The 27,793-nt window shown below is 35.6% G+C and overlaps 1 protein-coding gene across 1 annotated transcript in view; it reads right to left on the bottom strand.

The window, feature by feature from the left end:
* LOC118923228 (serine/threonine-protein kinase TAO1-like) overlaps positions 1 to 27,793 on the bottom strand; it is a 60,087-nt gene that overhangs the window by 17,301 nt on the left and 14,993 nt on the right. Inside the window, exons 7-15 of the mRNA XM_057501572.1 lie at positions 26,520 to 26,633; positions 23,984 to 24,075; positions 19,105 to 19,198; positions 17,478 to 17,559; positions 14,891 to 15,055; positions 12,935 to 13,036; positions 12,833 to 12,901; positions 9,172 to 9,369; positions 1,269 to 1,397 (exon numbers count right to left, since the gene is read on the bottom strand). Coding sequence (XP_057357555.1) covers positions 1,269 to 1,397; positions 9,172 to 9,369; positions 12,833 to 12,901; positions 12,935 to 13,036; positions 14,891 to 15,055; positions 17,478 to 17,559; positions 19,105 to 19,198; positions 23,984 to 24,075; positions 26,520 to 26,633 — 1,045 coding nt within the window. The remainder of the gene's footprint in view (positions 1 to 1,268; positions 1,398 to 9,171; positions 9,370 to 12,832; positions 12,902 to 12,934; positions 13,037 to 14,890; positions 15,056 to 17,477; positions 17,560 to 19,104; positions 19,199 to 23,983; positions 24,076 to 26,519; positions 26,634 to 27,793) is intronic.

Below are 27,793 nucleotides of genomic sequence, written 5' to 3' on the forward strand. Positions count from 1 at the left end.
CTTTTCAAATCCCATGTTCTAGTATTGAGTTTAGCTTTTAGATTACAGTAATGGGAATACATAGCAGGTTACACTCTTTAAAGTTGGAAAAATCTTACCAATGAACCTCACTCGGCAGGGTATATATAGCAAGGCTTTGTGCCACCAATGTCCTTAATAAGAGTTATATATCTAATTATAGGTCAAATTCCTATACACAAGAAAGCACTGTACCAAAGAGATTATGGTTATTTTATCAAGATTAATTTATCTGCGTGCTAATAATTAATTACATGGACTAAAAATTTCAGTCCATCAGTCTGTAAAAGAGGGTGTAAACTGGGGAAGTCTTGGTGGGTGGGGAATTTCCTTGGCAAAAGATTTTGAAAAACAGCCAAATGATTCTTTGTGTATACGCCTGTATTATCTCTGTCTTCTCATTGACATCCTTCAGTTGAGACCTACAAGTTTATGTGCTTTTTATATTTATATGTTTGAGTATCTTATCCACAAAAGTAATAAAGAATTGGTTTCTTTCTTGAGTAACAGGTGAAGAACCATAAGGGCAATAGTCTCTGAAAAATCATCTTATACCTACGAAAGATGGCTGATTTATATTCTCTGCAATATAATAAATATGCTATAGTTGACACATATCATTTTCCTGTCCTGACCGCTATCCTGAATAATAATCCCCTTTCAGAAATTGCCTTAGGACAACATGGCTTTCCTCAGTTAGACTAGATCTGCGATAAAAATAAGTTCAAGAAAGCAGCACATAAAGGGCAAACACACATGAAATCCTGTAGCCATAAAGACATAATTAGCATGCTTTCCTATTAAAGAAAATGGGATGAGAAGAAATGCCTCTTATCCTTATTCTGTGTTAAAATCAGAATAAGAACAAATTATTGTAATCTGAGCCCAAAGTAAGAAGGTATGATTTACTTTTAAAGGAAGAGATGTATGGCTCTTTTTCACAGCTAAAGTATATTTATTTCTAGTGACTCAGTTACTTAATAAGTAATAAGCTTAGGAAAGCTACTATAAATAAAAGCTTTATAAAATAATTCACATTTTCAAGAGATCACTCTTTTTAGATCCCACTCAACTGAGGATCTCAGCCATTGAAAAGTAATAGGTTATAATCAATGTCCTCACTTAAACTGATATATTGTTAGTGGCCACAAACAAAAGAAAAATTTATCTTAATGGTTCTCTGAGTAGATCAATGTTGGATATAATCAGTAAGCAGGTAAGTGGCTTGAAAATTTTTATAAAGTAAATACCTCCTTAAGCTGTTCCTTTCGAAGTTTGTATTCTCTCTTCTGGGACTTCAAAAGGCTATTCAGTTCTTTCTTCTGCTCAGCCTGAATACGTTGTTGAAATTTTTTCTCCTCGCTGGACATCACTTTACACTATAGGAAAATTTTTAGATGGATCAAATTAGCTAAGCAGCTAAGCTTCAAAGCAGCAGTTTAATACACATTAGCAAGGATATTTCCTCCCACCTAAGAATATAAAACCAGTATAATCATTACCAAAACAAGAATATCCAATAAATTATTAACAAGTATTACTCAGCATCGTTATGATTTGAATTTCAGAGAACCACTAAAATGGAACTCATCTTTAAAATGCTGATCTTTTACAGGGTCAGTGTTTTCACCATTTCCCCCCCATTTAACTAGAGTATGCTGCCCGACCCCCCCCACTAATAAAACAAAACCAATGTAATTAAGTTATGACCTTTTATCTAGCTTGATTTGTGTATTAACTACTAAAAGCATACTGCTGACTGGCAGCCTTACCAACATCATGAACAGATATTCGCACATATTCTGTATGTTGTATAAATTATATACCGTATTCTTACAATAAAGAAAGCTAGAAAAAAGAAAATGATCTTTTAAACTGTCTCCCAAAACATTTTCCAAGAACTATATTGAAAAAAAAATGTGTATAAATGGGCCTGTGCAGTTCAAACCTATGTTATTCAAGGGTGAACTATACATATTCATTGTAGAACATTTAGGAAATACAGAAAAACACAAAGAAGAAAAATCTTGCATGATTTTACCACACAGAGATAACCAATATAAACATTTTGGTGCATACCCTTCCTAATTTTTTCTAGGCATGTATAGATATTGATATAAATATATAAAACAAATCTAAAATCATATTGTACATCCTGTTTCATGAATTCCTTTCCTAAAAATGTTAGTATCTACCTCTTTACAAAGTATTCAAGAAAGTACACCAAACAGGATTCTAAATATTTCTACATTCTTTTGCCACATTATTTCAAAATCAAATATTCATTTACACCAGAAATTATTTTGCTAAATTCTCTATTACTGTGAGAGAGTGATTCTTCTTTTTTTGCAGGGAAGGGTGAACTGGGTAGCTATCAATGCCCCAGGGCAGACTAGCCAGACATATTTGAAGATATGGTGTAAATTTATTGAGAAGTTTGCATTTTACTTGACAACTGTGATTATCAAAATAAATTGAAACTAATGGGACACCAAGGAAATTAGAAACCAGTTTTCACAAAAGACTCCTAAAAAAATGCACCTTTATCATACAGCAGAATGATACTTATTTGTAGTAAACAAATGGGCTAAATGTGAATCTGAAACCTTCTTAATTCCTCTTAATTTAACATTCTCTGTATATTACAGTACTCTTCAATTCTTCTGATATAAAAATGCTACTATAAATTTAAGGTTTCCAAAAAGTACATAGAGAATGATGAATTTTTTTAAAAACCTGAATCACCTACTAACTGATTTATCAAACTCCTCAGATAACCAAAGTACCCAAGGCCTAGGAACAGAATACTTAACGACTTTTTTTTCATTAAGATATCATTGATATACACTCTTATGACGGTTTCACATGAAAAATAATGTGTTACTACATTCACCCACATATATCATCGAGTTCCCCCCATAGGCAATTGCAGTCACTGCCCATTGGTGTTGTAAGATGCCACAGTCACTACATGTCTTTTCTGTGCTACACTGTCTTCCCCATGATCCCCCCCACACCATGTGTACTGATCGTAATAGCCCTCAATGCCCTTCTATCTCCCTCCTCCCGCACCCCTTCCCTTTGGTAACCACTAGTTCCTTCTTGGAGTTTGTGAGTCTGCTGCTTTGTTCCTTCAGTTTTGCTTCGTTGTTATACTCCACAAATAAGGGAAATCATTTGGTACTTGTCTTTCTCTCCCTAACATATTTCACTGAGCATAATACCGTCTAGCTACATCCATGTTGCTGCAAATGGTAGGATTTGTTTCTTTCTTATGGCTGAATAGTATTCCATTGTGCATATGTACCACTTCTTCTTTATCCATCCATCTACTGATGGACACTTAGGTTGCTTCCATATCTTGGCTATTGTAAATAGTGCTGTGATAAACACAAGGGTGCATATGTCTTCTTGAATCTGACAACTTTTTGTCTCTGGGTAAATTCCTAGGAGTGGAATTCACAGGCCAAATGGAATTTCTATTTTTAGTTTTTTGAGGAACCTCCATATTGCTCTCCACAATGGTTGAACTAGTTTACATTCCCACCAGCAGTGTAGGAGGGATCCGCTTCCTCTGCATTCTAGCCACCATTTGTTGTTCCTAGTCTTTTCGATGTTGGCCATGCTAAATGGTATGAGGTGATATCTCATTGTGCTTTTAATTTGCATTTCCCTGGTAATTAGTGATATGGAGCATCTTTTCAAGGGCCTCTTGGCCATCTGAATTTCTTCTTTGGAGAAGCGTCTGTTCATATCCTGTGACCATTTTTTAATTGGGTTATTTGCTTTTTGGGTGTTGAGGCATGTGAACACTTTACATATTTTGGATGTTAATCACTTGTCAGATATGTTGTTTACAAATATATCCTCCCATACTATAGGACGCCTTTTTGTTCTGCTGATGGTGTCCTTTGCTGTACAGAAGCTTGATCTAGTCCCATTTGTTCATTTTTGCTTTTGTTTCCCTTGCCCAAGGAGATGCGTCCAGGAAAAAGTTGCTCATGTTTATATTCAAGAGATTTTGCATATGTTGTCTTCTAAGAGTTTTATGGTTTCATGACTTACATTCAGGTCTTTGATCCATTTTGAATTTACTTTTGTGTATGGGGTTAGACAATAATCCAGTTTCATTCTCTTGCATGTAGCTGTCCAGTTTTTCCTACACCAGTTGTTGAAGATGCTGTCATTTCCCCATTGTATCTCCATGGCTCCATTATGGTATATTAATTAACCACATTTGCTTGGGTTTATATCTGGGATCCCTAGCCTGTTCCATTGGTATTTGGATCTATTCTTGTGCCAGTACCAAACTGCCTTTGCAGTAGAGGTTGAAGTTGGGGAGCATAATCTGCCCCCTGCTTTATTCTTCCTTCTCATAATTGCTTTGGCTATTTGGGGTCTTCCGTGGTTCCATATGAATTTTAGAACTATTTGATCTAGTTCACTGAAAAATGCTATTGGCATTTTGATAGGGACTGCACTGAATCGGTAGATTGCTTCAAGGAGGGTGGACACTTTGACAATACTAATTCTTCCTATCCATGAGCAAGGGATGTTATTTCCATTTATTGGTATCTTCTTTTTATTGAATGTCTTGTAGTTTTCAGGGTATAGGTCTTTCACCTCCTTCGTTAGGTTTATCCCTAGGCATTTTATTCTTTTTGATGCAATTGTGAATGGAATTGTTTTCCTGATTTCTCTTTCTGCTAGTTCATCATGAGTGTATAGGAATGCAAGAGATTTCTGTGTATTAATTTTGTATCCTGCCACTTTGCTGAATTCAGTTCTTAGTACTAGTAGTTTAGGGGTGGATTCTTTAAGGTTTTTTATGTATAATATCATGTCATCTGCAAACAGTGACAGTTTATTATTTTTTTGTGTTGTCTGATTGCTGTGACTAGGACCACCAGTACTATGTTGAATAAAAGTGGAAAGAGTGGGAATCCTTCTCTTGTTCCCGACTTAGAGGAAAAGCTTTCAGCTTCTCACTGTTAAGTATGATGTTGGCCTTGGGTTTGTCATATATGGCCTTTACTATGTTGAGGTACTTGCCCTCTATACTCATTTTGTTGAGATTTTTTACCATGAATGGATGTTGAACTTTGTCGATTGCTTTTTCAGCTTCTATGGAGATGATCATGTGGTTTTTCTCCTTATTTTAGTTAATGTGGTGGATGATGCTGATGGATTTTCAAATGTTGTACCATCCTTGCATCCCTGGAATAAATCCTACTTGATCATGATAGACGATCTGTTTGATATATTTTTCATTATGATTTTGTTGAGTGTTTTTGCGTCTATGTTCACCAGGGATATTGGTCTATAATTTTCTTTTTTTGTGGTGTATTTGCCTAATTTTGGAATTAGAGTGACGCTGGCCTCATAGAATGAGGGTGGAAGTATTCCCTCCTTGCCTACTTTTTGGAAAGCTTTAAGGAGGATGGGTATTAGGTTTTCACTAAATGTCTGATAAAATTCAGCAGTGAAGGCATCTGGTCCAAGAGTTTTATTTCTAGGTAGATTTTCATTACCAGTTCAGTTTTGCTGCAGGTAATTGATCTGTTCAGATTTTCTGTTCCTTTCTGGGTCTGCCAAGGAAGGTTGTACTTTTCTTGAAAGTTGTTCACTCCTTCTGGGTTATGAAGTTTCTAAGCATACAATTTTTCACCGTATTCTCTAATAATTCTTTGTATTTCTGTAGTACCCATACTGATTTTTCCTTTCTCATTTCTAGACACTCTTTTTTTCTTGATAAGTCTGGCTAGGGGTTTTTCTATTCTGCTTATTTTCTCAAAGAACCAGCTCCTGCTTTCATTGATTCTATTGTTTTATTCTTCTCGATTTTATTTAAGCCTGCTCTGATCTTTATTATGTCCCTCTTCTACTGACTTTGGGCCTCATTTGTTCTGCTTTTTCTAGTTTTGTTAATTGTGAGTTTAGACTGTTCATATCGGATTTTTCTTCTTTCCTGAGGCAGGCCTCTATTGCAATATACTTCCTTCTTAGCACAGCCCTAGCTGCATCCCACAGATTTTGCATTGCTTGATCTGTTTTTATTTGGTCATTGATCCATTGATTATTTAGGAGCATGTTGTTAAGCCTCCATGGGTTTGTGGGTCTTTTCATTTTCTTTGAGTAATTTATTTCTAGTTTCATACCTTTGTGGTCTGAGAAGCTGGTTGGTTCAATTTCAATATTTTTGTATTTACTGACATTCTTTTTTGTAGTCTAGTATATAATCGATTCTTGAAAATGTTCCATGTGCACCTGAGAAGAATGTGTATCCTGCGGCTTTTGGGTGGAGCATTCTGTAGATATCTGTTAGGTCCATCTGTTCTAATGTGTTGTTCAGTGCCTCTGTTTCCTTACTTATTTTCTGTCTGGTTGATCTGTACTTTGGAGTGAGTGGTGTGTTGAAGTCTAAAATGAATGCATTGCATTCTATTTCCTCCTTTAATTCTGTTAGTATCTGTTTCACATATGTAGGTGCTCCTGTGTTGGGTGCATAGATACTTATAATGGTTATATCCTCTTGTTGGACTGACCCCTTTATCATTATGTAATGTCCTTCTTTGTCTCTTGTGGCTTTCTTTGTTTTGAAGTCTACTTTGTCTGATACAAGTACTGTAACTCCTGCTTTTTTCTCCCTATTGTTTTCATGAAATATCTTTTTCCATCCCTTCACTTTTAGTCTGTGTATGTCTTTGGGTTTGAGGTGAGTCTCTTTTAGTGGCATATAGATGGGACTTGCTTTTTTATCCATTCAGTGACTCTGTGTCTTTTGATTGGTGCATTCAGTCCATTTCCATTTAGGGTGATTATCAAAAGGTATGTACTTATTGCCATTGCAGGCTTTAGACTCGTGGCTACCAACGGTTCAAGGGAAACTTCCTTACTATCTAAGAGTCTAAGCTCACTTAGTGTGCTATTACAAACACAATCTAAAGGTTCTTTTTTTTCTCCTCCTTTTTCTTCCTCCTCCATTGTTTATATATTAAGTATCATATTCTGTACTCTTTGTCTATCCCTTACCCTACTTTGGGATAGTTGATTTAATTTTGCATTTCCTTAGTAATTAATTGTTCTGCTTTCTTTAATGTGGTTTTATTACCTCTGGTGACAGCTATTTAGCCTTAGGAACACTTCCATCTATAGCAAGATACACTGCGGAGACAGTTTGTGGGAGGTAAATACTCTCAGCTTTTGCTTATCTGGAAATTGTTTGATCCCTCCTTCAATGTTAAATGATAATCTTGCCAGGTAGAGTATTCTTGCTTCTGCTTCATTGCATTAAATATATCATGCCACTCCCTTCTGACCTGTAAGGTTTCTGCTGAGAGGTCTGACGATAGCCTGATGGGTTTTCCTCTGTATGTGATCTTTTCTCTCTCTCTGGCTTCTTTTAATACTCTGTCCTTACCCTTGATCTTTGCCATTTTAATTATTATATGTTTTGGTGTTGTCTATCTTGGCTCCCTTGTGTTGAGAGATCTGTGCACCTCCACGGCCTGAGAGACTATCTCCTTCCCCACATTGGGGAAGTTTTCAGCAATTACCAACTCAAAGACACTTTCCCTTTTCCTCTCTTCTTCTTCTGATACCCCTATAATACGAATATTGTCCCAGTTGGATTGGTCACACAGTTCTCTCAATATTCTTTCATTCCTAGAGATCTTTTTTTCTGTGCCTCAGCTTCTTTGCATTCCTCTTCTTCAATTTTTTTCATTTATCGTCTCCTCCACCATATCTAATCTGCTTTTAAATCCCCACATTCTATTCCATAATGAATGGATCTCTGCTCTGGATTCGTTCCTGCATTCTTGAGTATTTTTCTGTACCTGCATGGATGTGTTTATGATTTTTTAAATCTCTTTTAGGAAGATTGATGAGTTCATTTTCACTTGACTCCTTTTCTGGTATTCTGGGGATTTTGGTTTGAACCAGGTTCCTTTGACATTTCATATTTGTATGTGGCACCGTCTAGGACCCTGAAGGCATACTCCCTGCAGTTACTTAGCCCATGGAGTGATGTCAGGGGTCTCAGAGGAGCGGCGCTGGTGACTGGGGGTTGGGAAGAGCTGTTTCCTGCTTCCCAGATACTGTACGTCTCTACACAGCCAGAATAGTCGGCCAAACACACAGGTGTAACCCTCTATGCTTTGCATTTGTAACTGCTGTAGGCAGGACCTCCTTGTGGCTGGACTGATGCCAGGGCAGGGGCAGATGGTTTGTAAGCCAGTGCCAGCCTGCCAGAAGGTGCAGCAGGCTGCATATCATGGTGGAAGGCCTCGGAGCTGTATAGCTAGCCAGGGGGATGGAGTGCCTGAAGTTCCTGAAAAGTTCCCAACCTGCTGGGCAGAGTACACCTGCACAATTTTGTCTACCTGTCCTTTTTCCTGAGCAGCAAGCCCTGTGCAATCTTTGCCCATTTAGTAGCCCTCTCACTGTTAGGAAGTCTCTCAGACTGCCTGCCTTTCTTTGGTCCCAGAGCAGCTGGATGTGAATCCCTGTTTTCCACAACAGCTGGAATCTCAGTCTGTCCAAGTTCTCTTCCTGTCTTAGCTTTCCAACCCCACTAATCTCCAGAGCACCATGCAATATAGGTTCTTGCTCCCACAGCAGATCTCCAGGGCTGCGTATTCAGCAGTCCTAGGCCTCCACCCTGTCTCCACTCCATTTCTCTTCCTTCTGCCAGTGAGCTGGGGTGGGAGAAGAGCGTGGGCCCCCCAGATCATGGCTTTGGTATGTTACATTTTTTGAGGTCTGTTCTTTTCTCCAGGTGTAAGAAGTCCGGTGCTGCCCTTCTTTCCTGTTGATCTTTTAGGGTTAGTTGTATTAACAATATTTTCATATTATATGTGGTTTTGGGAGGAGGCCTCTGTCTCACCTCTCACGTCGTCATCTTTAACCTGATCTACCTGACTTTAACCACTGTTACATGATAAAACTATCAAGTTATCAGGACAGAATTCCATATCTACTGGTTCCCGACCCAGCACTTGATATTTTACCTATTATATACATGTTTCTCCCTTTCCCCAATTGATTTGCTTGGTTCTGGGGAACAGATCCCCTAACATCAAAATGCCATCTTGGTTAATTTTGAAATAGCCACAAGTTAGAATAAGTACATTAGTAATACTGGTCAGCTACCTCTTTTTCCACAGCAGCCTGATGTTTCTTGATCAGTTTCTTCATTTGTGCAGCAAAGTTGTTACGCTGCATTTCAAGATCTTTCTCTAACCTGAGACGATGCTTATCCATCTCAGCCTTCAGCTTATCTTCCAGAGTCATCAGCTGTTTCTGATGCTCAAGTTTTCTGAGCTCATGTTCTGGCATTTCCCTTGTAACCTACAACAATGGAGAGGAAAGAATGAAATAAAGCAAAAGCTTTTTCCTTCAAAACCATCTTAGACCAGTCTACTATCAACTAACTAGGTAATTCATGTGGGAGATCCCACTCAATAGCTTCTAATAAAATTTCATCTGAAAAAGCAAACAAGCTAGCTGGTTCTAAAATTTAAATGGGAATGTAAAGGACCTAGAATAGACAAAATTTTGAGGGGATATGAAAAGTTGGTAGATTTAAATTTGGTATTCAAAACAGTGTGGTATTGGTATAAGGACAGGCTGTATAGAGCAAAGGAACACAGTGAAATCTGGAAACAGACCCACATATATTCAGTTAATCGATTTATTACCAAAAAGTCAAGTTAATTCAAGGAGGAAAGGTAAGTGTTTTTAACAAATCCTGCTGTAACAACTGGTTCTCTGTATTCAAAATAAATATTGCTTAATCATGCTATACACAGAAATTAATTAGAAAAGAGTCACTCGACCTAAACCTAAAATCCATAATCAGAGAGCAGGAGAAAACACAGAATATTGTCATGACCTTGGGGTCAGCAAATATTTCTTGGGTGGGACAAAAAAAACACTGATCACAATGAAAAAAATGTACAAACTGGATTCTTGAACAGAGGCAAAATTCAGGTAATGTAAGATTAATCATTTAAAGTGAACAATTCAGTAGCATTTAGTATATTCGTGATGTTCTGCAACCACTGCCTCATTGTAAAGAAAAAAAATGTACAAACTGGATTCTTAAATAGAGATAAAATTTACATAATGTATGATTAATCATTTAAAGTAAACAATTCAGTAGTATTTAGTATATTCATGATGTTCTGCAAGACTGCCTGTATCTAGTTACAAAACATATATAATACTTCAGAAGAAAACCCTGTATGTTTTAAGCAGTTGCTCCCTAATCTCCCCTTCTGGTAACCAGCAATCTATTTTTTGTCTATGGTTTATCTATTTTGGATGTTTCACATAATATGTGAACTGCTGTATCTGGTTTCTTTCACCTAGCATGTTTCCAAGGTTCATCCATATTGTATAGGATGTAACAGTACTTTGTTTCTTTCTATAGCTGAATAATATTCCACTGTATGCCCATACCCTCATTTGTTTATCCATTTATTTGTCGCTGGACCTCTGTTTTGTTTCCACCTTTTGGCTATTGTGAATACTGCTTTTACGAATATTTGTGTATATGCATTTGTTTAAGTACCTGCTTTCAATTGTTTTGGGTATATATCTAGGAGTAGAATTGCTGAGTCATGGGGAAATGCTATGTTTAACTTTTTGAGAAATAATCAACTGTTTACCACAGCAGCTGACATTTTACATTCTTACCAACAATATACAGCAGGAGTCCCAATTTCTCCACGTGCTCCCTAGTTGTTATTTTCCATCTTTGTTTTTCTCTCTTAATAGCTAGCCATCTAACAAAACAGCAGCAGACTCACAGAGTCCAAGAAGGGACTAGCAGTTACCAAAGGGAAAGGGGTGGGAAGGGTGGGTGGGAAGGGAGGGAGAAGAGGATTAAGGGGCATTATGATTAGTACACATAGTGTAGAGGGGGGAGACGGGGAAGGCAGTAATAGCACAGAGAAGACAAGCAGTGATTCTATAGCATCTTATTACGCTGATGGACAGTGACTTCAATGGGGTGTTAGGTGGGAACTCAATAATATGGGTGAATGTAGTAACCGGTGTTGCTCATGTGAAACCTTCATAAGATTGTATATCAATGATACCTTAACAACAACAACAAAATAGCTGGCCATCCTAGTGGCTGTAAGGTGGTACTCATTATAGTTTTGATTTGCGTTTCCCTAATGACTAATTATATTGAGTATCTTTTCAAGTGCTGTTGGCCATTTGTATATATTCTTTGGATAAATGTCTATTCAAGTCTTTAACACATTTTTAAAAATTGAGGTATAGTTTATATATTAATTTGAATAGTTTTTTGGTGGAGTCTTTGGGACTTTTTTTTATGTAGTATCAGGTCATCTCCAAACAATGACTGTTTCACTTCTTCCTCACCAGTGTGGGTGCCTTTTATTTTTGTCTTGCCTGATAATGTAGCTAGGACTTCCAATACTCTGTTGAATAAAAGTGTTGTGAGTAGGCATCCTTGTCTTATTCCTGATTTTAGAGGAAAAGTTTTTAGCTTTTTCATGGCCTTTACTCATTTTTAATGGGTTGTTTGAATTGGATTTTAAAACTAAAATTTGTAATTTATCACAGATGGAGAAAAAATATTTGCAGGACATATCTGAGATAAAATACCTGTATGTTTCTTATGAAAGTCAAACATACATATGCCCTATGACTCAGCCATTTTATCCTATGTATTTGTCACAGAAATTAAAACATCATGTTCAAAGACATGTACATGTTTGTAGCATCTTACTATGCTGATGGACAGTGACTGTACTGGGGTATGTGGTGGGGACTTGGTAATAGGGGGAGTCTAGTAACCATAGTGTTGCTCATGTAGTTGTACATTAATGACACCAAAATAATAAAATAAATAAATAAATAAAAGTATTTATTTCATCTTCCACTTGCGCCTTAGCAACCTCTAATCTACTTTGTATGAATTTGCCTATTTTAAATATCTCTTATAAGTGGAATTCTAATAATATTTGTCCTTTTGTGTCTGGCTTATATCACTTAGCATTTTTTCAAGGTTCACTCACATGGTAGCATATATCCGAATGCCGTTCCTTTTCACAGCTGAATAATATCCCATTGTAGATATATATATATATATACACACACTATGGTTTGTTTATCCATTCATGTGTTGATGAACACTTGGGTTGTTTCTATCTTTTAGCTATTGTGCCTAGTAACTTTTGGTAATACTGAAAGCAGTGAAGTTAAAAGGGAAGCATTCCTATCCGTTGTGAAAAGGAGTTACCTGACCTTCCAACGTTTTCAAGAAAATTTAAAATCTTACACTTGAAAGTGTAGCAAACATCCACATTTCCTAAACTGAGACGTTGTAATTTTCTACAATTACACCATTTTATTTTTAAAATGTAAACATTATGGAAAACGCTAAAATCACTTTCCATTATCACCCACCTTAAACCTTTCTCCACTTCCCAAAGGCAACCATTATCATTAATATCATGTTGTATACTTACTATTTTTAAATACCTTCGTTTTCATCTAAGTAACTTCAAATAATACATTATATGGTATTTATTAATTTATTTATTCTAAGATTTTAAAAATATTCTTTTTGCATTCTCAAAACATGTCTCCTAAATGCAGACATTAAACTGGGATTTAAAAAGCCTTTTCCCATTTTAAAATCAGTTGCCTAAAATTATGTTCCAAACTTCTGATACATCAAAGGAAAAAATCCCCCCCAAACTCTTCAACTAACCAGACTAGGAAAATTAGTTACCAATGTTGACATTTTTTTCACTGAAATCCAAATACTCACAGATTCTGGACGGATGGCAGAATTATTAGACATGAGTGTGTGGATTCCCTCCATCACGTGTAGCTCACTCTTGTTATCTGGGGAATCTGGGAGAATGTTAACCCTACCGCTTTGACTCCTGGTCCTGTTGGACATACGGGGAACAGACTGATGACTTCCAATATTATTCACTGCTCCTGTCTGTCCAACACCGTGATCTTGGTTCTGAGGGAAAAGAGTATTAGATTCAAATATCTTTATCTCCTGAATTCTTGATTATTAGCACCTAGCACACCGCTTGGCACACACAGTCTTCAGAATGTTAGTGGTCTATTTTGAGAAATTCCTTGTATTTGCCAAGACCAGAAAGTTTATCAGTTGTTAGTTGACAGATTAAAAAAATGACCAACAAGTAAATACCAAAAAGCCCAACCAACTATGTGAAAAAGTTAATCAATTCAGAGTTATTTCCAAAGGGTAGTCTTTTCTCTAAAATTTTTGACATTACTTTGAAATGCATTTCTACTACACATCTCATGGGGTATACACAGAGATGCTGCTCATTTCTTAATGATTCCAATGGTGAAAACAAACCCCAACCTTTTTTTTTTAATCCTATAAACATCCCTTTTAGTTATTTTTTATTGAAGCCTTTTATATTTCTTTTCTTCTCAGAATATGTCTTTAGCCTAAACTTCTTCCACTAAGTAATTTAATATTAATTCCTACCTATTCTTCTGTAAAATTAAAAATTGTATATATATTTAATCATAATTAGAAGACTGTTCTTCCCAAGAATCCCGGCAAACTTTGGTATCTGGGCACCAATATTACAGTCTTACCATACCAAAACTCTGTCAGATATGCAGAATAATAAAAACAGACCCATGGTATATGGAGGATCTTTTCTTACATCCACAGCCTTAAAAAGTTGCTATTATTCTAATGTTTAATGACATCAGAATTTTATTAATTTCACTTTACTAAAGTATTTCATATACCTAAAACAGCCCCAATTTTCTAGTGACTAGTGTTAGAACTAAAAAACAATATCAAAAATACCAAAACTGTATGTAAGACAGTCTTCTATTTTATAGTTCATTAGTTATGTAGTGTTATTAAAAAGAAAAGTAACTACTACTCCTCTTTTCAGAATACAGGGATCTTTCTCAATAGAAAGCAATAAAAAAGAATCAAAGCTTTGGCATTGAGACATGAGCAAAGAAGAAAACAGAAAATACTTAGACTAAAAAAGATAGCTCCACAAATCATAAGCTTTATATTTTCCTTGGAGGAAGTTCTGTAACATTTCTACTGCAAATTTGGAAACATGGCAACAGGAAACAACTTGGTCTCAAGAGTAATATATGAATCCGAACCCATATGCTTCTACAGTAAGTTAGTTAACCACTCTGAGCCTTACTTTACTCACCTATAAAATGAGTATTTTAGAACCATGTAGAGGAATGAATTCCTATACACAACTGAAAAGAACGAAGTGTTCTTAGTAACAGAATAAGAATCCTTGGTAATTTTTTTCCCCCAGGATAAATTGAGCTAAGTCACATGTTTATTTTATTTATTTATTTATTTTTTAAAAAGCAAGAAATTTCCAATTTAATAAACATTTATCAAACATTACACAAAAGGCACTGGGGGAGAGGTTTATACAATAAACAAGGTAAGGAGAATGGTTGGTAATTCTAATGACTTCTCTGTGAGCACCGTCAACTTCCAAAACCTGTAATTTCAAATACTTCCAAAAGCGTGTCCCATGCCATCAGACAATCAGGCAAAAAAGTGTTCAGTAGACCAGAATTTTGAGAGGGACTAGATTAAATAAAAGTTGAACAGGTTTCTCTAATAAAAGACTTCACAGAGCTTTACTATGCTAATGTGCACTACCGAGAGTTTGGTTTAAAGAATGCAAAACCTTTTTCTCCTCCTGGGACCTTAGAGAATCACTGTGAAGACACAATCTGGAAACCACTGATATAAAAGATTCTTGTCAAGAAAAGTTCCATAAGGAAAGAAGCCAATAAAGAGACCCCAATACTTGAGCCATTTCTAAGTTATTACCTTTTCTTCCTGTGCTTCTACTGCTGGCCCTTTATGTGCCTCCCGGGAAAGGACCTTCTTCTTTTGATTGTGCAGACTGTCCAGCACTCTTTTTTTTTCATCCTTTGCCCTTTGAAGGAGATCTACTAACACCGTTGTAGGGTGCTCCAGAAGCACAAACGGGTGCTGGTTAAGAGTAGAAGGCAAAAGTCAGGTTGAGACCTATATATTTTTTCATTCAGAACAAATGAATCCCTTCTTGGACCCTAGAGTTACTATCCTAAATAATTATAGATAATGCATGTAATCTATGGTTATCTAATTCTGCTATGCTTTTTACTTCTTATATTTATAAAATTTAATTTACATGTATAATACACTCTGTGCCTACATAACTTCCACTGTACTTTTTATGAAAACTTTGAACATGACACCTTTGTTGGCCAAATGAAAATGCAGAGTTGAAATAATCAGAGTCTAAGTAAACATTAGGAATTAAGTCCAATTAGAGCCCTAAGTAAACGCTTACAAATTCTTAGAACTGGTTTCATAGAGGAGGCACTATCAGTTCTGAATTACATTAGATTTCAACAGGAATGTATTTACTGATGGTGAATTGCATCACATACTGCTTGGGTATAATGGGTTCCTTTATGTTGCTTAAATGAAACTTCATAAAACACTAGCAGTTGATTAAAAGACGTTATGTATTAGTGATTTTTACCATTGATATTTAATAAAGCTTAACATTATGAAATACAGAAAAGTAGAAAGAACAATTCTACTATAAGATTATCATCATTACATTTGGTATTTTTTGGATATTTATGTCTTCTCAGAAACTTTCCATGTATAGATTTTGTTTTGTAGTTAGCACACAGATTGCAGAAAGATGACTTGTGCGCTGGAGTTCATGAGATGATCTTGAATTCTTTTAAGACTTTTACCTCCTTTATTAGCTCAAATTTATTTCTTCTCTGAAGAGTTGTAACTATATATTATTCTCTTTTTATTGCTGTAAGTATTATGTTATTTCAACTCATAATGCCTACAGACTATTTCCTCAAATGTTCATGCCAAAATTACATAACCATTATTCTAATTCTGGATAATTATTTTCAGTTTTTCATTCTGAGATAAATAGCTTCATACAGTAAGTCACTTTTTTCCATTTTATTATTTTTCCTTATAACAGACTGCAACAGAAATGTGATTAGGCCAAAGGGAAGGATGCACTTGACAGATTCTTCCTATCACTTCCAATAATGTCAGTATACAAAATGGACCAGGTAAATGAATACATATGCAAGTTTGGCATCACCCAAGGTCAAGTATCCATTCCGGGTGGGCTGGGTTATTACCAAAAGAGCTTCTTTTGCCTTCATTAGGCAAATGTAAGAAGCCAGTCACATTCTTCCTTTTCCTGAGCCTTAGCTTGGTATGTACCACTATTTATAATATTCAGTCTTTTTTATCTGAAAATAATATATCTTGTAATTCTAAGTTATTTAATAGTTTTCTACAAATGGATCCTGCTTATTTTTCACTTACATAATTCATAGGTATACTAAACCTTTTGTTGCTATTGTGAATACCTAGTTTTTGGGCTTGCATTTGAGACTATAAGTGTGCTTAGGGCCTAGAATTCCCTAAGTGTTACTGAAACTTTATGCTGCTCTTCTACATACTGTAGTTGCAAATAACTCTACAGAATATGTACACGATCCTTGCAATATCCTTGCATATTGAACTGCGTGTTGGTGAAAATAAACTGAACTTCTTTGAAATTCTAAAACATGCATGCTGAAAGTCTAATTTTCTAGTGAAAAATCCACAAAATTCCTTAGGGTCACAAAAAGATAGTCAACTGCTACTCACTAATGCCTTATCTAGATGTTTTAAGAACTATATTAAATTGAACAATACTATTATTGCTATTAATAAGATGTGAACCTCTAAATGAAAACATTTTTGAGAACAGAAAGCATATACTAATGATTTATTTAAATTAGGTAACCAGACCTATTGAAAATGAATAGAATTCACATTACTTTTAAAATATTTTCATTGCTAAGTTAGAAAAACGTATTTCTCAAAAGGAAACAAAAATGTGATATCCATTTTTAACAGTTCTTTTGAAATCTCTTTTCTCCCACAGTATTTATGTAAATGTATTACACATCATTTCTCTTCCTTTCATATTACTTTATATAGGACAGATGGATATATAAAGTATGGTAGATACAAAAATTAAATCCAAAGTTAAACTATGCTTTGCCACTCTGAAATGACATTGTTCCACATGAGTTAAAATTTGTAGTTGTAACTCATGAATATATTCTTGCACATATAAAAATTAAGTCATTTAGTACTACTATATTGAATATTTAACTATATATTCTATTCAGACATGGTAAAAGCAGTTAATTTTGAAAAACAAGTGAAAAAACTTAGCAACTAAGAAAATTTCCAAGAAAGAATGGTATTATGAAATCAGTATTTTAGCAAAACCCAGTACAGTGTACTTAATACTGATTCGGAATCAAAGAAGAATAAAACACATTCTTTCAAATAATTTCTTAGGTGTACAAAACAGAGTATAACTGACCTTTAAAAGTTTCTTTGATGTAGGGCGATCTCTAGGGTTTTTCTGGAGGCAAGACTCTACAAAGTTGCGAAAAGAACTGGACCTATTGTAAAGGAAAGTATTAAGTGAACATATTGCTACTTCCTTTAAAAACACATTCACAAAGCAAGGCATGTCCCTGTGGGTGGGAGGGAGAATAGAAATCATTTAAAAAAAGCAGACACAATGCACTATATATTTCATCATGTAAGTCTATAAAAAGCTATGCAAAGCAACTAATGGATCTTTACCATTTTCCAAAGATAGATGTGCACACATTATTTTAAATTCCTGCTCTCACATATTTAAATATCACAACTCATTCTACGTTGCGGTAAATTAGGGAAGTCAATCGTTTTCCTTTTTGCATTCAAATCTAAGATAATATTCTTCTTAGTATTTTTTTTTCTTTTCTCTAGTCACGTCTCTTTCTTGCTTGACCCTTGGATCATCTTCCATGTAGCATGTTTCAGAACATCACGCTATTTGTTTTGGAAATAACATTTTTTATATCTAAGTATTTAGTGTCCTTGAGCAAATGGACAAAAGTTCCAGAAAACAGTAAAATTTTTTTTTTAATTAGAATTCTGTAACCTACTATTATATAGTGTTACTGATGAGAGTTCAGTAAGGCAGTAAGTAAAAAATATTCCATCAAAGTTTGTCATCAGTATTCAAATAAGATTTAATTCTTTTATACAAGAATTCTTTTTTGAATCCCTAAAGTATCAACCAGTGTAAAGACAGTGTTTAGTGTATTTATTATTCAGATGTACCATAATAAACTCTATGCCAAGATTTCTTTGAAACATCTCTACAGAAGCAGCAAAGACCTGTGAACTTGCCTTAATAATGTAATGATAAAAAATAAATTATTGCTATTGCTAATTTATGCATTCTACTTGTGAATTTTAAAGTATTTGTTAAGTAAGGTAGATAGTCCCCTGGAATTTTTCAAATGCTAGAGACACCTGAAGACTTTCCCATTAAAATTTTCTATCACTGATGAAAATCCTTCTTTCCTAAAATTGTCCATCTGTTCTCAATAAACTTCTTTACATGAATAACAGTATTATCAAAGAAGCACTAGGAGATGCAACATCAAAGCACATTCTGAATAATAATGACAATTAGAATCATCCAAAAATGATGAATTATCTGGTAATTCTGATAAATTATCAAATCATTTTTACCTATGTTTTATACCATATCAATTATAAACCATTCCCCAATTAGATATCTGTACAGGTTGTGGCAATCTATATATTGCAGTATTAAAATATGAATGTTTAAATCATGCTATTTATTATATAATCAGGGTTGTATGTGTCGCTAAGGTACAAAAAGTATATTACTTTTTATACAAAAGCCATACTGTTTGCTCCCATGTAGCATCACCTATCTTTTATTTCTGAACTGAGTTACATATATGCTATGAAAAGTAGAGATAATAAAGGATAAACATGATGTAAGGATAAAATAAAGCTATTTTAATATTTCTTCAGGTTATATACACTTCACCTCCTTGAAATGAAATCATTTTGATAACATTATGAAAAAGTATTTAAATTTTACCATGTTGAACAATATATCTCTCAGCCATACTCACCATTCATTAGACTGTAGTGTAGGGGGGTTATTGCTGGTAATGTGATATAAGGCACGCCTTGCATTCAGATTAAATAAAGGAGGCTCCCTTTCCGCTATAAAAGAAAGAAAATTTCCTGTTAAATATGTGCCTGTTATATAGGAGCATGGATGCACTGTTAGGTTTTTTTTTTTTTAAATAAACCCCAACTTAGGAAAAAAGTTGCAAGTAGAGTTCAGAGAACTTAGTTAAGTGAGTCAATAGAGAGGAAATTGCAGCCCTGATGCACAACATCTCTAAATAGTGTATTTTTCCAATAAACAAGAACATTCTAAGAGAACCTAATACAGTCATTAAATCAGACCATTGATATGAATACATGACTATTATCTAATCCTCAAGCTCCACTGTAGTTTCAATCAAATGTCCCAATAATGTCCTTTGTAGCAAAAATGACCTTCAATCATCTGCATCCTTAAAGGAAATTGTCCATTTTTTCTAAGTTTTAAACTTACATAAAATTGTTCATAAAATATCCCTATAGTCCTTCCAATATGTGTAAAATCTGGAGTCATGTCCCCTGTCATTCCTGATATTGGTTGTTTGTGTCTTCTTTCTGTTTGATCTAGCCAGAGGTTTATTAATTTCATTAATTTTCCCAAAGAACTAATTTGTGATCTCATTGATTTTCTCTATTGTTTTCATTTTCTATTTAATTGATTTCTGTTTTGACCTTTTCTGGGTCTCTTTGTTCTGTTTACTGTGGATTGAATTTGCCCTTGTTTTTCTAGTCTTAAGGTGACAGTTGAAGTCATGACCTAGACAATTCACAAGTATACAATTTTGACTCTCGAATATCCCTCAGTTTGGCTTTGTGCTGTTATTAAATTTAGTTTACACATCTCTGGCAGGAATATCACAGACGCAAGTGTCACGCTTTTCTCAATGTATTCTATGATGATCCTATAGAACAGGTCCATGGTTTCAGATTGTCTTGTCATTGATGGTGTTCACTTTGATCACTAAAGACCATTCCACAAGGTTTCATGGTGAAGTTTCACTTTTTTCTTTGTAATAATTAAGTATTTGTGAAAAGGTACTTGAGTCTATATAAATATTCTGTTTTGCATAAAGATCATTTTATTCTCTTATTGTATAGATTTAGATTCTTCATTTAATAATTTATAACCTGTTACTATCATTTATTTTGATGTTGAAATTGTTTCATTTTTGAGCAGTTGAGAATCTTTTGAAGCCGACTTCTGCCTTTCCGGCATGGCTCCATCATTCCCTGCTCAGCTCCTTGCTCTCTGGCGCACTAAGATGTTCCAGGATCATCTTATGCTTTCCCTACTGTAGACACGGCTCCAAGGAGCCGTGGCAGGCAGTGTGCTCACTGCTACTGCCCGTGTCACTTCTCTTAGATCCTGTCAGTGGATAAAGGAAGGGAACACACACGTCCCTCATATATTTGTATTCATACCTGCACATTAAATATCTTTAGTTGTTTATTGAAAAGAACTGATTTCACTACAATATCTCAAATCCAATGCTGTGGTACTATTTATTCGAGCCTTCTCTTTCCATTATTTGTAGCACCCTTCTCTGACAGTAGGAAACCTCACTCTCATTAGCCTTAATATATTTGATGAATCGCCCCTGTACATAGCCAGTCTCCCATCTTGGCCACCACCCTTTCCCCTTTTCCCCATCAAGTTTCCACACCCCATTCCAAGCCTGTCTACAGTGTGAATGTCCACTTCATCCACTCAGTTTCTGACACCCCGTCCAAACTGGATCACTTTCTGCAGTGAGGCCCTCCTCATCAGCCCTCAGGAGGGAAGCCCCCTTCCTTTCAATCAGGCACTGCCACCGTGTCAGGTGACCCACCCCCAAATATGGACGCGCTCCTTGGCCTCTGACACCCCATGCCGGGCTACTTCCAGGTCTGAATGCTTTGGTCACCCCACCAGGACTCTGAATCCCCAAACTTGACTGCCGCCCTCCCTGCACAGGTTCTGCTCCCACATACAAGGCATTCTGTCTGCGGGAACTCCCTCCTCTCCTCACAGGACCCTGACACGCCACGCCGGGCTACCACGGCTCAGCAGGTGACATGGACACCTGCTTTATACCGTCCTCCCAACAGCTTTAAGAATGACTAGTTTGATCCAGGAAGGGGAAGGGATTACTGAAGAAATTCTTAATGAATAAAATAACTCGTGTTTCTACTGTGATTTATTAAAGTATTCAAAAATTCTAAGTGGTGTACCATCAATATATCAAACCAGAGTATGATTTTTGATCTGTCATTTACCAGAAAGCTGAACATCTCTATTTGGTCAAAGAACACTGAACTTAGCTAAAAACCATAGAGATTTACTAAATCTAGACTGCGGTAGCCTTCAGTGGATTCAAAGGATATTTTCCATTTCAAATACTTTTTTAATTGAAGTATCATTGATACTGAATCTTACATTGGTTTCAAGTATACAACACAGTGGTTCCACAGTCACCCATATTAAATCCTCACCCCCACTACTGCAGTTACTGTCAACATAGGAAAATGTTACAGAAGCAGTGCTTATATTTTCCATGCTATTCTACTATCCCGGTGACCAGCTTATGACTGAAAATTTTTGTGCCCTTTTATTGCCCTCACCCTCAACTACTCACCCCAATCCCTCCCCCACAGTAACCACCAGTCACTACTCAGTGTCTATAAGTCTACTGCTATTGTGTTCCTTTTGTTTTGTGTTTAGATTCCACAAATAAGTGAAATCATATGGCATTTTGTCTCTGCCTGGCTTATTTCACTTAGCATAATACCCTCTAGGTTGATCCATGTTGTTGCAAATGGCAGCATTTCTTTTCTTCTTATGGCTGAATAATATTCCATTGTGTATATGTACCACCTCTTCTTTATCCACTTATCTAGTGATGGACAGTTAGGCTGTTTCCATAACTTGGCTACTGTAATGCAACAATAAACAGAGGGGTGCATCCATCTTTTTGAATCAGGGATTTTGTTTTCTTCAGGTAAATTCCTAGAATTGGAATTACTGGGTCATATGGCATTTCTATTTTTAGTGTTTTTAGTAACCTACGCACTGCTTTCCACAGTGGCTGCTCCAATTTACATTCCCACCAAGAGGGTAGAAGGGTTCCCCTTTCTCCACATCCTTGACAACACTTGTTTTTTCTTTTCTCTTGGACAGAGGCCATTCTAACTGCTCTGCGGTGATATACTATTATCGTTTTACGTTGCATTTCCCTGATTAGTGATGTGGAGCATCTTTTCATGTGCCTGTTGGCCATCTGTATTTCTACTTTGGAAAAATGTCTGTTCTGGTCTTCTGCCCATTTTTTAGTCGGGTTTTTTTTTTTGGTGTTTAGTAGTATGAGTCCTTTATATATTTTGGATGTTAACCCTTACTAGGACAAATCATTTACAAGTATACTCTCCCATACTGTAGGTTACATTTTTGTTCTGTTGATGGTGTCCTTTGCTGTACAGAAGCATTTTGGTTTGGTATATACTCCCACTTGGTCATTTGTTATTTTGTTTCCATTTCCTGAGCAGTTGTGTACAGGAAAAAACTGCTCACACTTATGTTTGAGAGATTTTTGCCTATGTTTTCTTCTAAGAGTTTTATGGTTTCATGTCTTACATCTAGATGTTTGATCTATTTTGAGTTTACTTTTGTGTGTAGAGAGTTATAGATAGTAATCTAGCTTCTTTCTCTTGTATGCAGCTGTCCAGTTTTGCCAACATCAGTTGTTGAAGAGTCTGTCCTATCACCATTGTATACTTATGGCCTAAGAGCTCTCCGGTTTGAAAAAGACAGATGCACCCCTATGTTTATCACTGCACTATTTACAATAGCCAAGATATGGAAGCAACCTAAATGTCCATCAGTAGATGAATGGATAAAGAAGATGTGGTACCTATACACAATGGAATATTCTCAGCCATAAGGAAAAAACAGATCCTACCATTTGCAACAACATGGATGGAGCTAGAGGGTATTATGCTCAGTGAAATAAGCCAGGCAGAGAAAGACAAGTACCAAATGATTTCACTCATATGTGGAGTATAAGAACACAGGAAAACTGAAGGAACAAAACAGCAGCAGAATCACAGAACCCAAGAATCGACTAACAGTTACCAAAGGGAAAGGGCCTGGGGAGGATGGGTGGGAAGGGAGGGATGAGGGCGGGGAAAGGGCGGGGAAAAAGAAAGAGGGCATTACGATTATCATGTAGAGTGTGGGGTGGGCACGGGGAGGGCTGTGCAACACAGAGCAGACAAGTAGTGATTTTACAGCGTCTTACTACTGTGATGGACAGTGACTGTGAAGGGGTATGTGGGGGGGACTTGGTGAAGGGGGGAGCCTAGTAAACATAATGTTCTTCATGTAATTGTAGATTAATGATACCAAAAAAAATCAAACTGTACAATAAGGTATGCAGCCTGATAATCTAACCCTCATACCTAACACGAAGTATTAAGTAACCTAAGTAGTGGTAAGTAATTCATGAATGCTTTAGAGACCCTTCATAGATGGTAAATTTATAACCACAGACATATTCTGGGTGTTTAACAAATACTCATTACATGTTAGACACAGATAACTCAAAATTAATATCACAGTAGAAACTATTTTAGACCTAATTTAATACAGCAAATATAATATACCTAAACTAACATATATATATATATATATATATATGCATATATATATATATATATATACAAATTGCCAAATAACCAAAATGACAACCTTGATAGATTTATTGCTTCCCTTAAACATAAAAATAAAAATCTGTAATTTGGTACAGAAATTGAGATGAAACATTGATCAAAACTTACTACACAGTAATAAAGAGCAATGCTTACCTATTTCAATGCATGTTATTCCAAGAGACCATAGATCGACTTTGTTATCATATTGTTGTTCATTCCTGCCTAAAATTATTTCTGGGGCCATCCTAAAACATAAAATGTTACTTAAAGTAAAAAAAGAATAGAAAAGTATACTGTTCTTTAAAAACGTAATGACCATCCACATGGAGAATCCCTGTATGAATTCCAGATGATATATCCGGACATAAGAATTCTTATAATGGGAAATAAAGGCATTACACGTTGTGAGGTAAATATTTACCATTGCGCACACAGTGTTAGACTTATTTTCACCATTTGTCATGATCACGTACCAGCATCCTGGAGGAAAGACTCCCCAGGGCAGGGCTGCATTCTGCGTCAATTCAAGTTTGCAGATTGTAATATTGTATAGCCTTTACGCCAGCAGTTCTCAAACATTTTGGTTTCAGCCTCTTATTACAAAAGTCTAAATTTTGCTCGAAAGAGGGCATTTTATCACTGGCACTTGTTTTCTTGAAGTAAACAAACTCACTACATTTAGCTGAGAAAATATCTGCCACAATAAGCAACAATGAATAAGCAGTTTGTCAGTCTTTTTTGCAAATAGGAGTAGTGTTCTGTGATAAAAGTGGCTAGGACAGCCACTCATAACTAAATAAATCATACAATTATTAACTTTGGAGGCGTCTTGGTTATAAAATGAAATGCTAATTCGCATCTTCAGCTAGACTCTAATGTTCTCACTGGTGCTTCACCTTATCCTTCCTTTGTACTTGTTAAGCACAAACATTTAGAACAGTTTCTGACTGCTTAATAACATTGTCACCAGGCGTATGTGTTCCTGTGTGTCAAAATATGTAAATATGTACATAGTGCGGTGTTCCTAACATACCATATACAAATTAATACATATGTAACTTTCAATTGCCGATAATAGAGGGTTTCTAATGTGTTAAGATGTTGAAGTAAGCTTAGGGAGTCACTAAGTTCAACAAAGTTGAAAAAGTAGTTTTGTTTTTAATGCACAACTTTCTAGCTCCTTTCTAGTATCTAATATTGATCACTGATTTGTAAAGAGGGGGCCCATTAAGAAGCATTATTTGTCCACAGAACCCTTTTTTATACAGGGGAAGAGGATTCTATCTAAACTAGGGTTCTACATAAGAAATTTTTGGTCATACAGAGCAGTAGACTTCAAACATTTTATTTTCTTACTTCCAATGAATTTATTTAAAAAATGTATCCGCTTGTACATTTTTGAGTTGGTATCTAAATTTTATAAACTTAATAGTTGCAAAGGATATAATGCACACATATGTATATACATTATTTTGTATATGTGCTTTACAGATATTTACAACTTGGAGCTGAGGACCTCACTCATTCAATTCATTAAAAACACTGCTGTATAATAACCTAATTAGCAAACCCAGTCTGCACGGTCATATCAATCATTCAAATCAGAATTTTCTGTCAGGAAATGCCAAACTTCATTTTTCATTGTAAATAACATGTTAGTGTGTGCTCATGACAATTGTCCCAGTTATAAATGAGATCATTTGTGATTCACTAGAAAAGAAGATGGGAGGAAAGATAATTGGGGAAAGGAAACAGCAAGGAGCAAAAGGAACTGAAGAGAGATGACTGTGAAGGCAGAAGGCCCTTTGCCAAAACTTGGTGTCCTAGCTCTTCAATATTTCTGATGCTATATATATTCTAGATGTTATGTGTTCTCAAATTGTCCCTCTGGTGATGGTTTGAGGCTTTTAATTCTCAGAACAATGCATCACTCTACTATTCAGGATGGGTGAGAAGCCTTTCTTTAACAACTGGGAGTTGGGAGATTTGAAAGGTAGGTGGAAAAGAAGATGCAGTAGACCTAAGACACTTCTCAACATGTACAGAGAGAGGACATCTATGGAAGTTGAAGATGTGGAAAATTATTCCCTTCAGACTTGCTGACATTAATATGGAATTATTTATGAATAAAATTAGATGATGTCTAGAAGTCGCTTCAAATAACTGGAGGTGGGAGGGAGGGCAAGAAGATCAAGTACACGGGGCAGCCAGGCCCTGGGGTAGTGCTGTTAGGCTGACCTGACTGCTGTGTGAGCCTTCGTTATATTTTTGTCTATTTCCCTGTATACTTGAAATTCTCCACAATGAAAAATGAAAACAAAAAGTTCCTCATCAGCTACCAGTCTTCAGGTACTCTTATTCAGAAGATACGGACACACAGTAAGTATAAATCTAAAGAAAATTTCCACTTAGCATTTCTATCTTCTCCCTTCTTAAAGAATTAAATTTTTTCACTCCTACCCCCAATACATGATGTAGATGATAACAGGAAAGAACCGTAGGGGGGACAAATGATACAATAGGAGATACAAGGGCAGCACTCCAAATCTGTATCTGAAACTACAGTGCTTAGAGTCATATCTAAAGCAGCACTGTATTTCCAAGAGAAACATAAAGCACCTGATAAAAGTACAACCACACACTGCCTATTTCAATTATGACGATCAATACCAGATAGGACTATGCTTACCAATGCGGAGTTCCCACAAAAGACTTGGCAGAAGAGACCATGGAAGCAAATCCAAAGTCAGCAAGTTTCGCCTGGCCTTCTGGTGTCAGAAGGATATTTCCTCCTTTGATGTCTCTGGGTTTAAGGAACACAGAAAATTATTTGTCTTTCCTTTGTAAGATTATACTGAAAATGATAAAGATAATATAAAAATGTATAAAATAGGGAAGGAGAAATCAGGATAATTAAGGCCTTGTGTAATCTCTCAGTTGGGATAATGAGAATTAAGATCCAAACTAAGAAATGAGATACACAGAATTCCTATAAGTATATAGTAACAAGTTTCTAAAAGAGAAGATAAAATAGCAGTAGAAACAGAAGAAAAAAATTAGGTAATTAATAGCACATACTCAATATTTGAGTGCCTGTTTATTGGTACAAATAATGGTTTAAAAAATTTAGCTGAACATTCTTATATGACTGTAAGATTTCTGAGTATACCCTCAACAATAAAATGGGAAAAAAAGAACCTGATGCCCCAAATTTGCTTTTTTCAAAATTACTCATATCATTCCAAATTTTAGCATAGTTCTCCTACCTAAATATGAAATGAAAACTGAAACACATGGGTAAGGTAATATCAATGATCCCAAATTTACTTTTAAGCTCTTTTCTAAATCAGCAACATACATGTGAACTAAGAAAATTACAGTGGGATTGTATGCCCAATGGGCACCATAACATTCAAAAAGAAAGAAATTTCTAAGCACTTGTCAATTCATACTATACAGAATTATAATGGATGTAATATTAGGTCAATCCATTTTCTTCCATTTGTTTTTTTAAAAAATGGAAGGTTCTTTGAAGTTGAGAAGACCTTAGGTTCTGCTTCCAACTCTTTCATTTTCTTATTTACTATGCATGTGGATTTTTCTCTTGGACTTTACTATCCTCATCTAAAAAACTGATACCCATTAATTTGCAATGACTCTACTATATAAGTTTACTTTGTATCGTCTGGTTCACATAGATAATTTAAAAAATGCTAGCTTCCTTCTAAAAACAGGCAAAACCAATGCCAAGGCTAAAAATGTAGTTTATGATGGTTTAATCTTTAAATTACTATCCATTATCAAGGATTATCTCAAAAGCATAGAATGCTAGTAGCTTTTACTTGTCTGTCATGGAATCAATGGAACAAATCCGGCATTAGCAGTCACCAGGAGGACAAAAGATCTAGGTTAGTTCTAGTCTAATCTATCTTGCTTCACAAGCTTTGAGAAGTGAGTCACAAA

This window comes from Manis pentadactyla, chromosome 4, assembly GCF_030020395.1.
Source record: "Manis pentadactyla isolate mManPen7 chromosome 4, mManPen7.hap1, whole genome shotgun sequence".
Taxonomy (NCBI): domain Eukaryota; kingdom Metazoa; phylum Chordata; class Mammalia; order Pholidota; family Manidae; genus Manis; species Manis pentadactyla.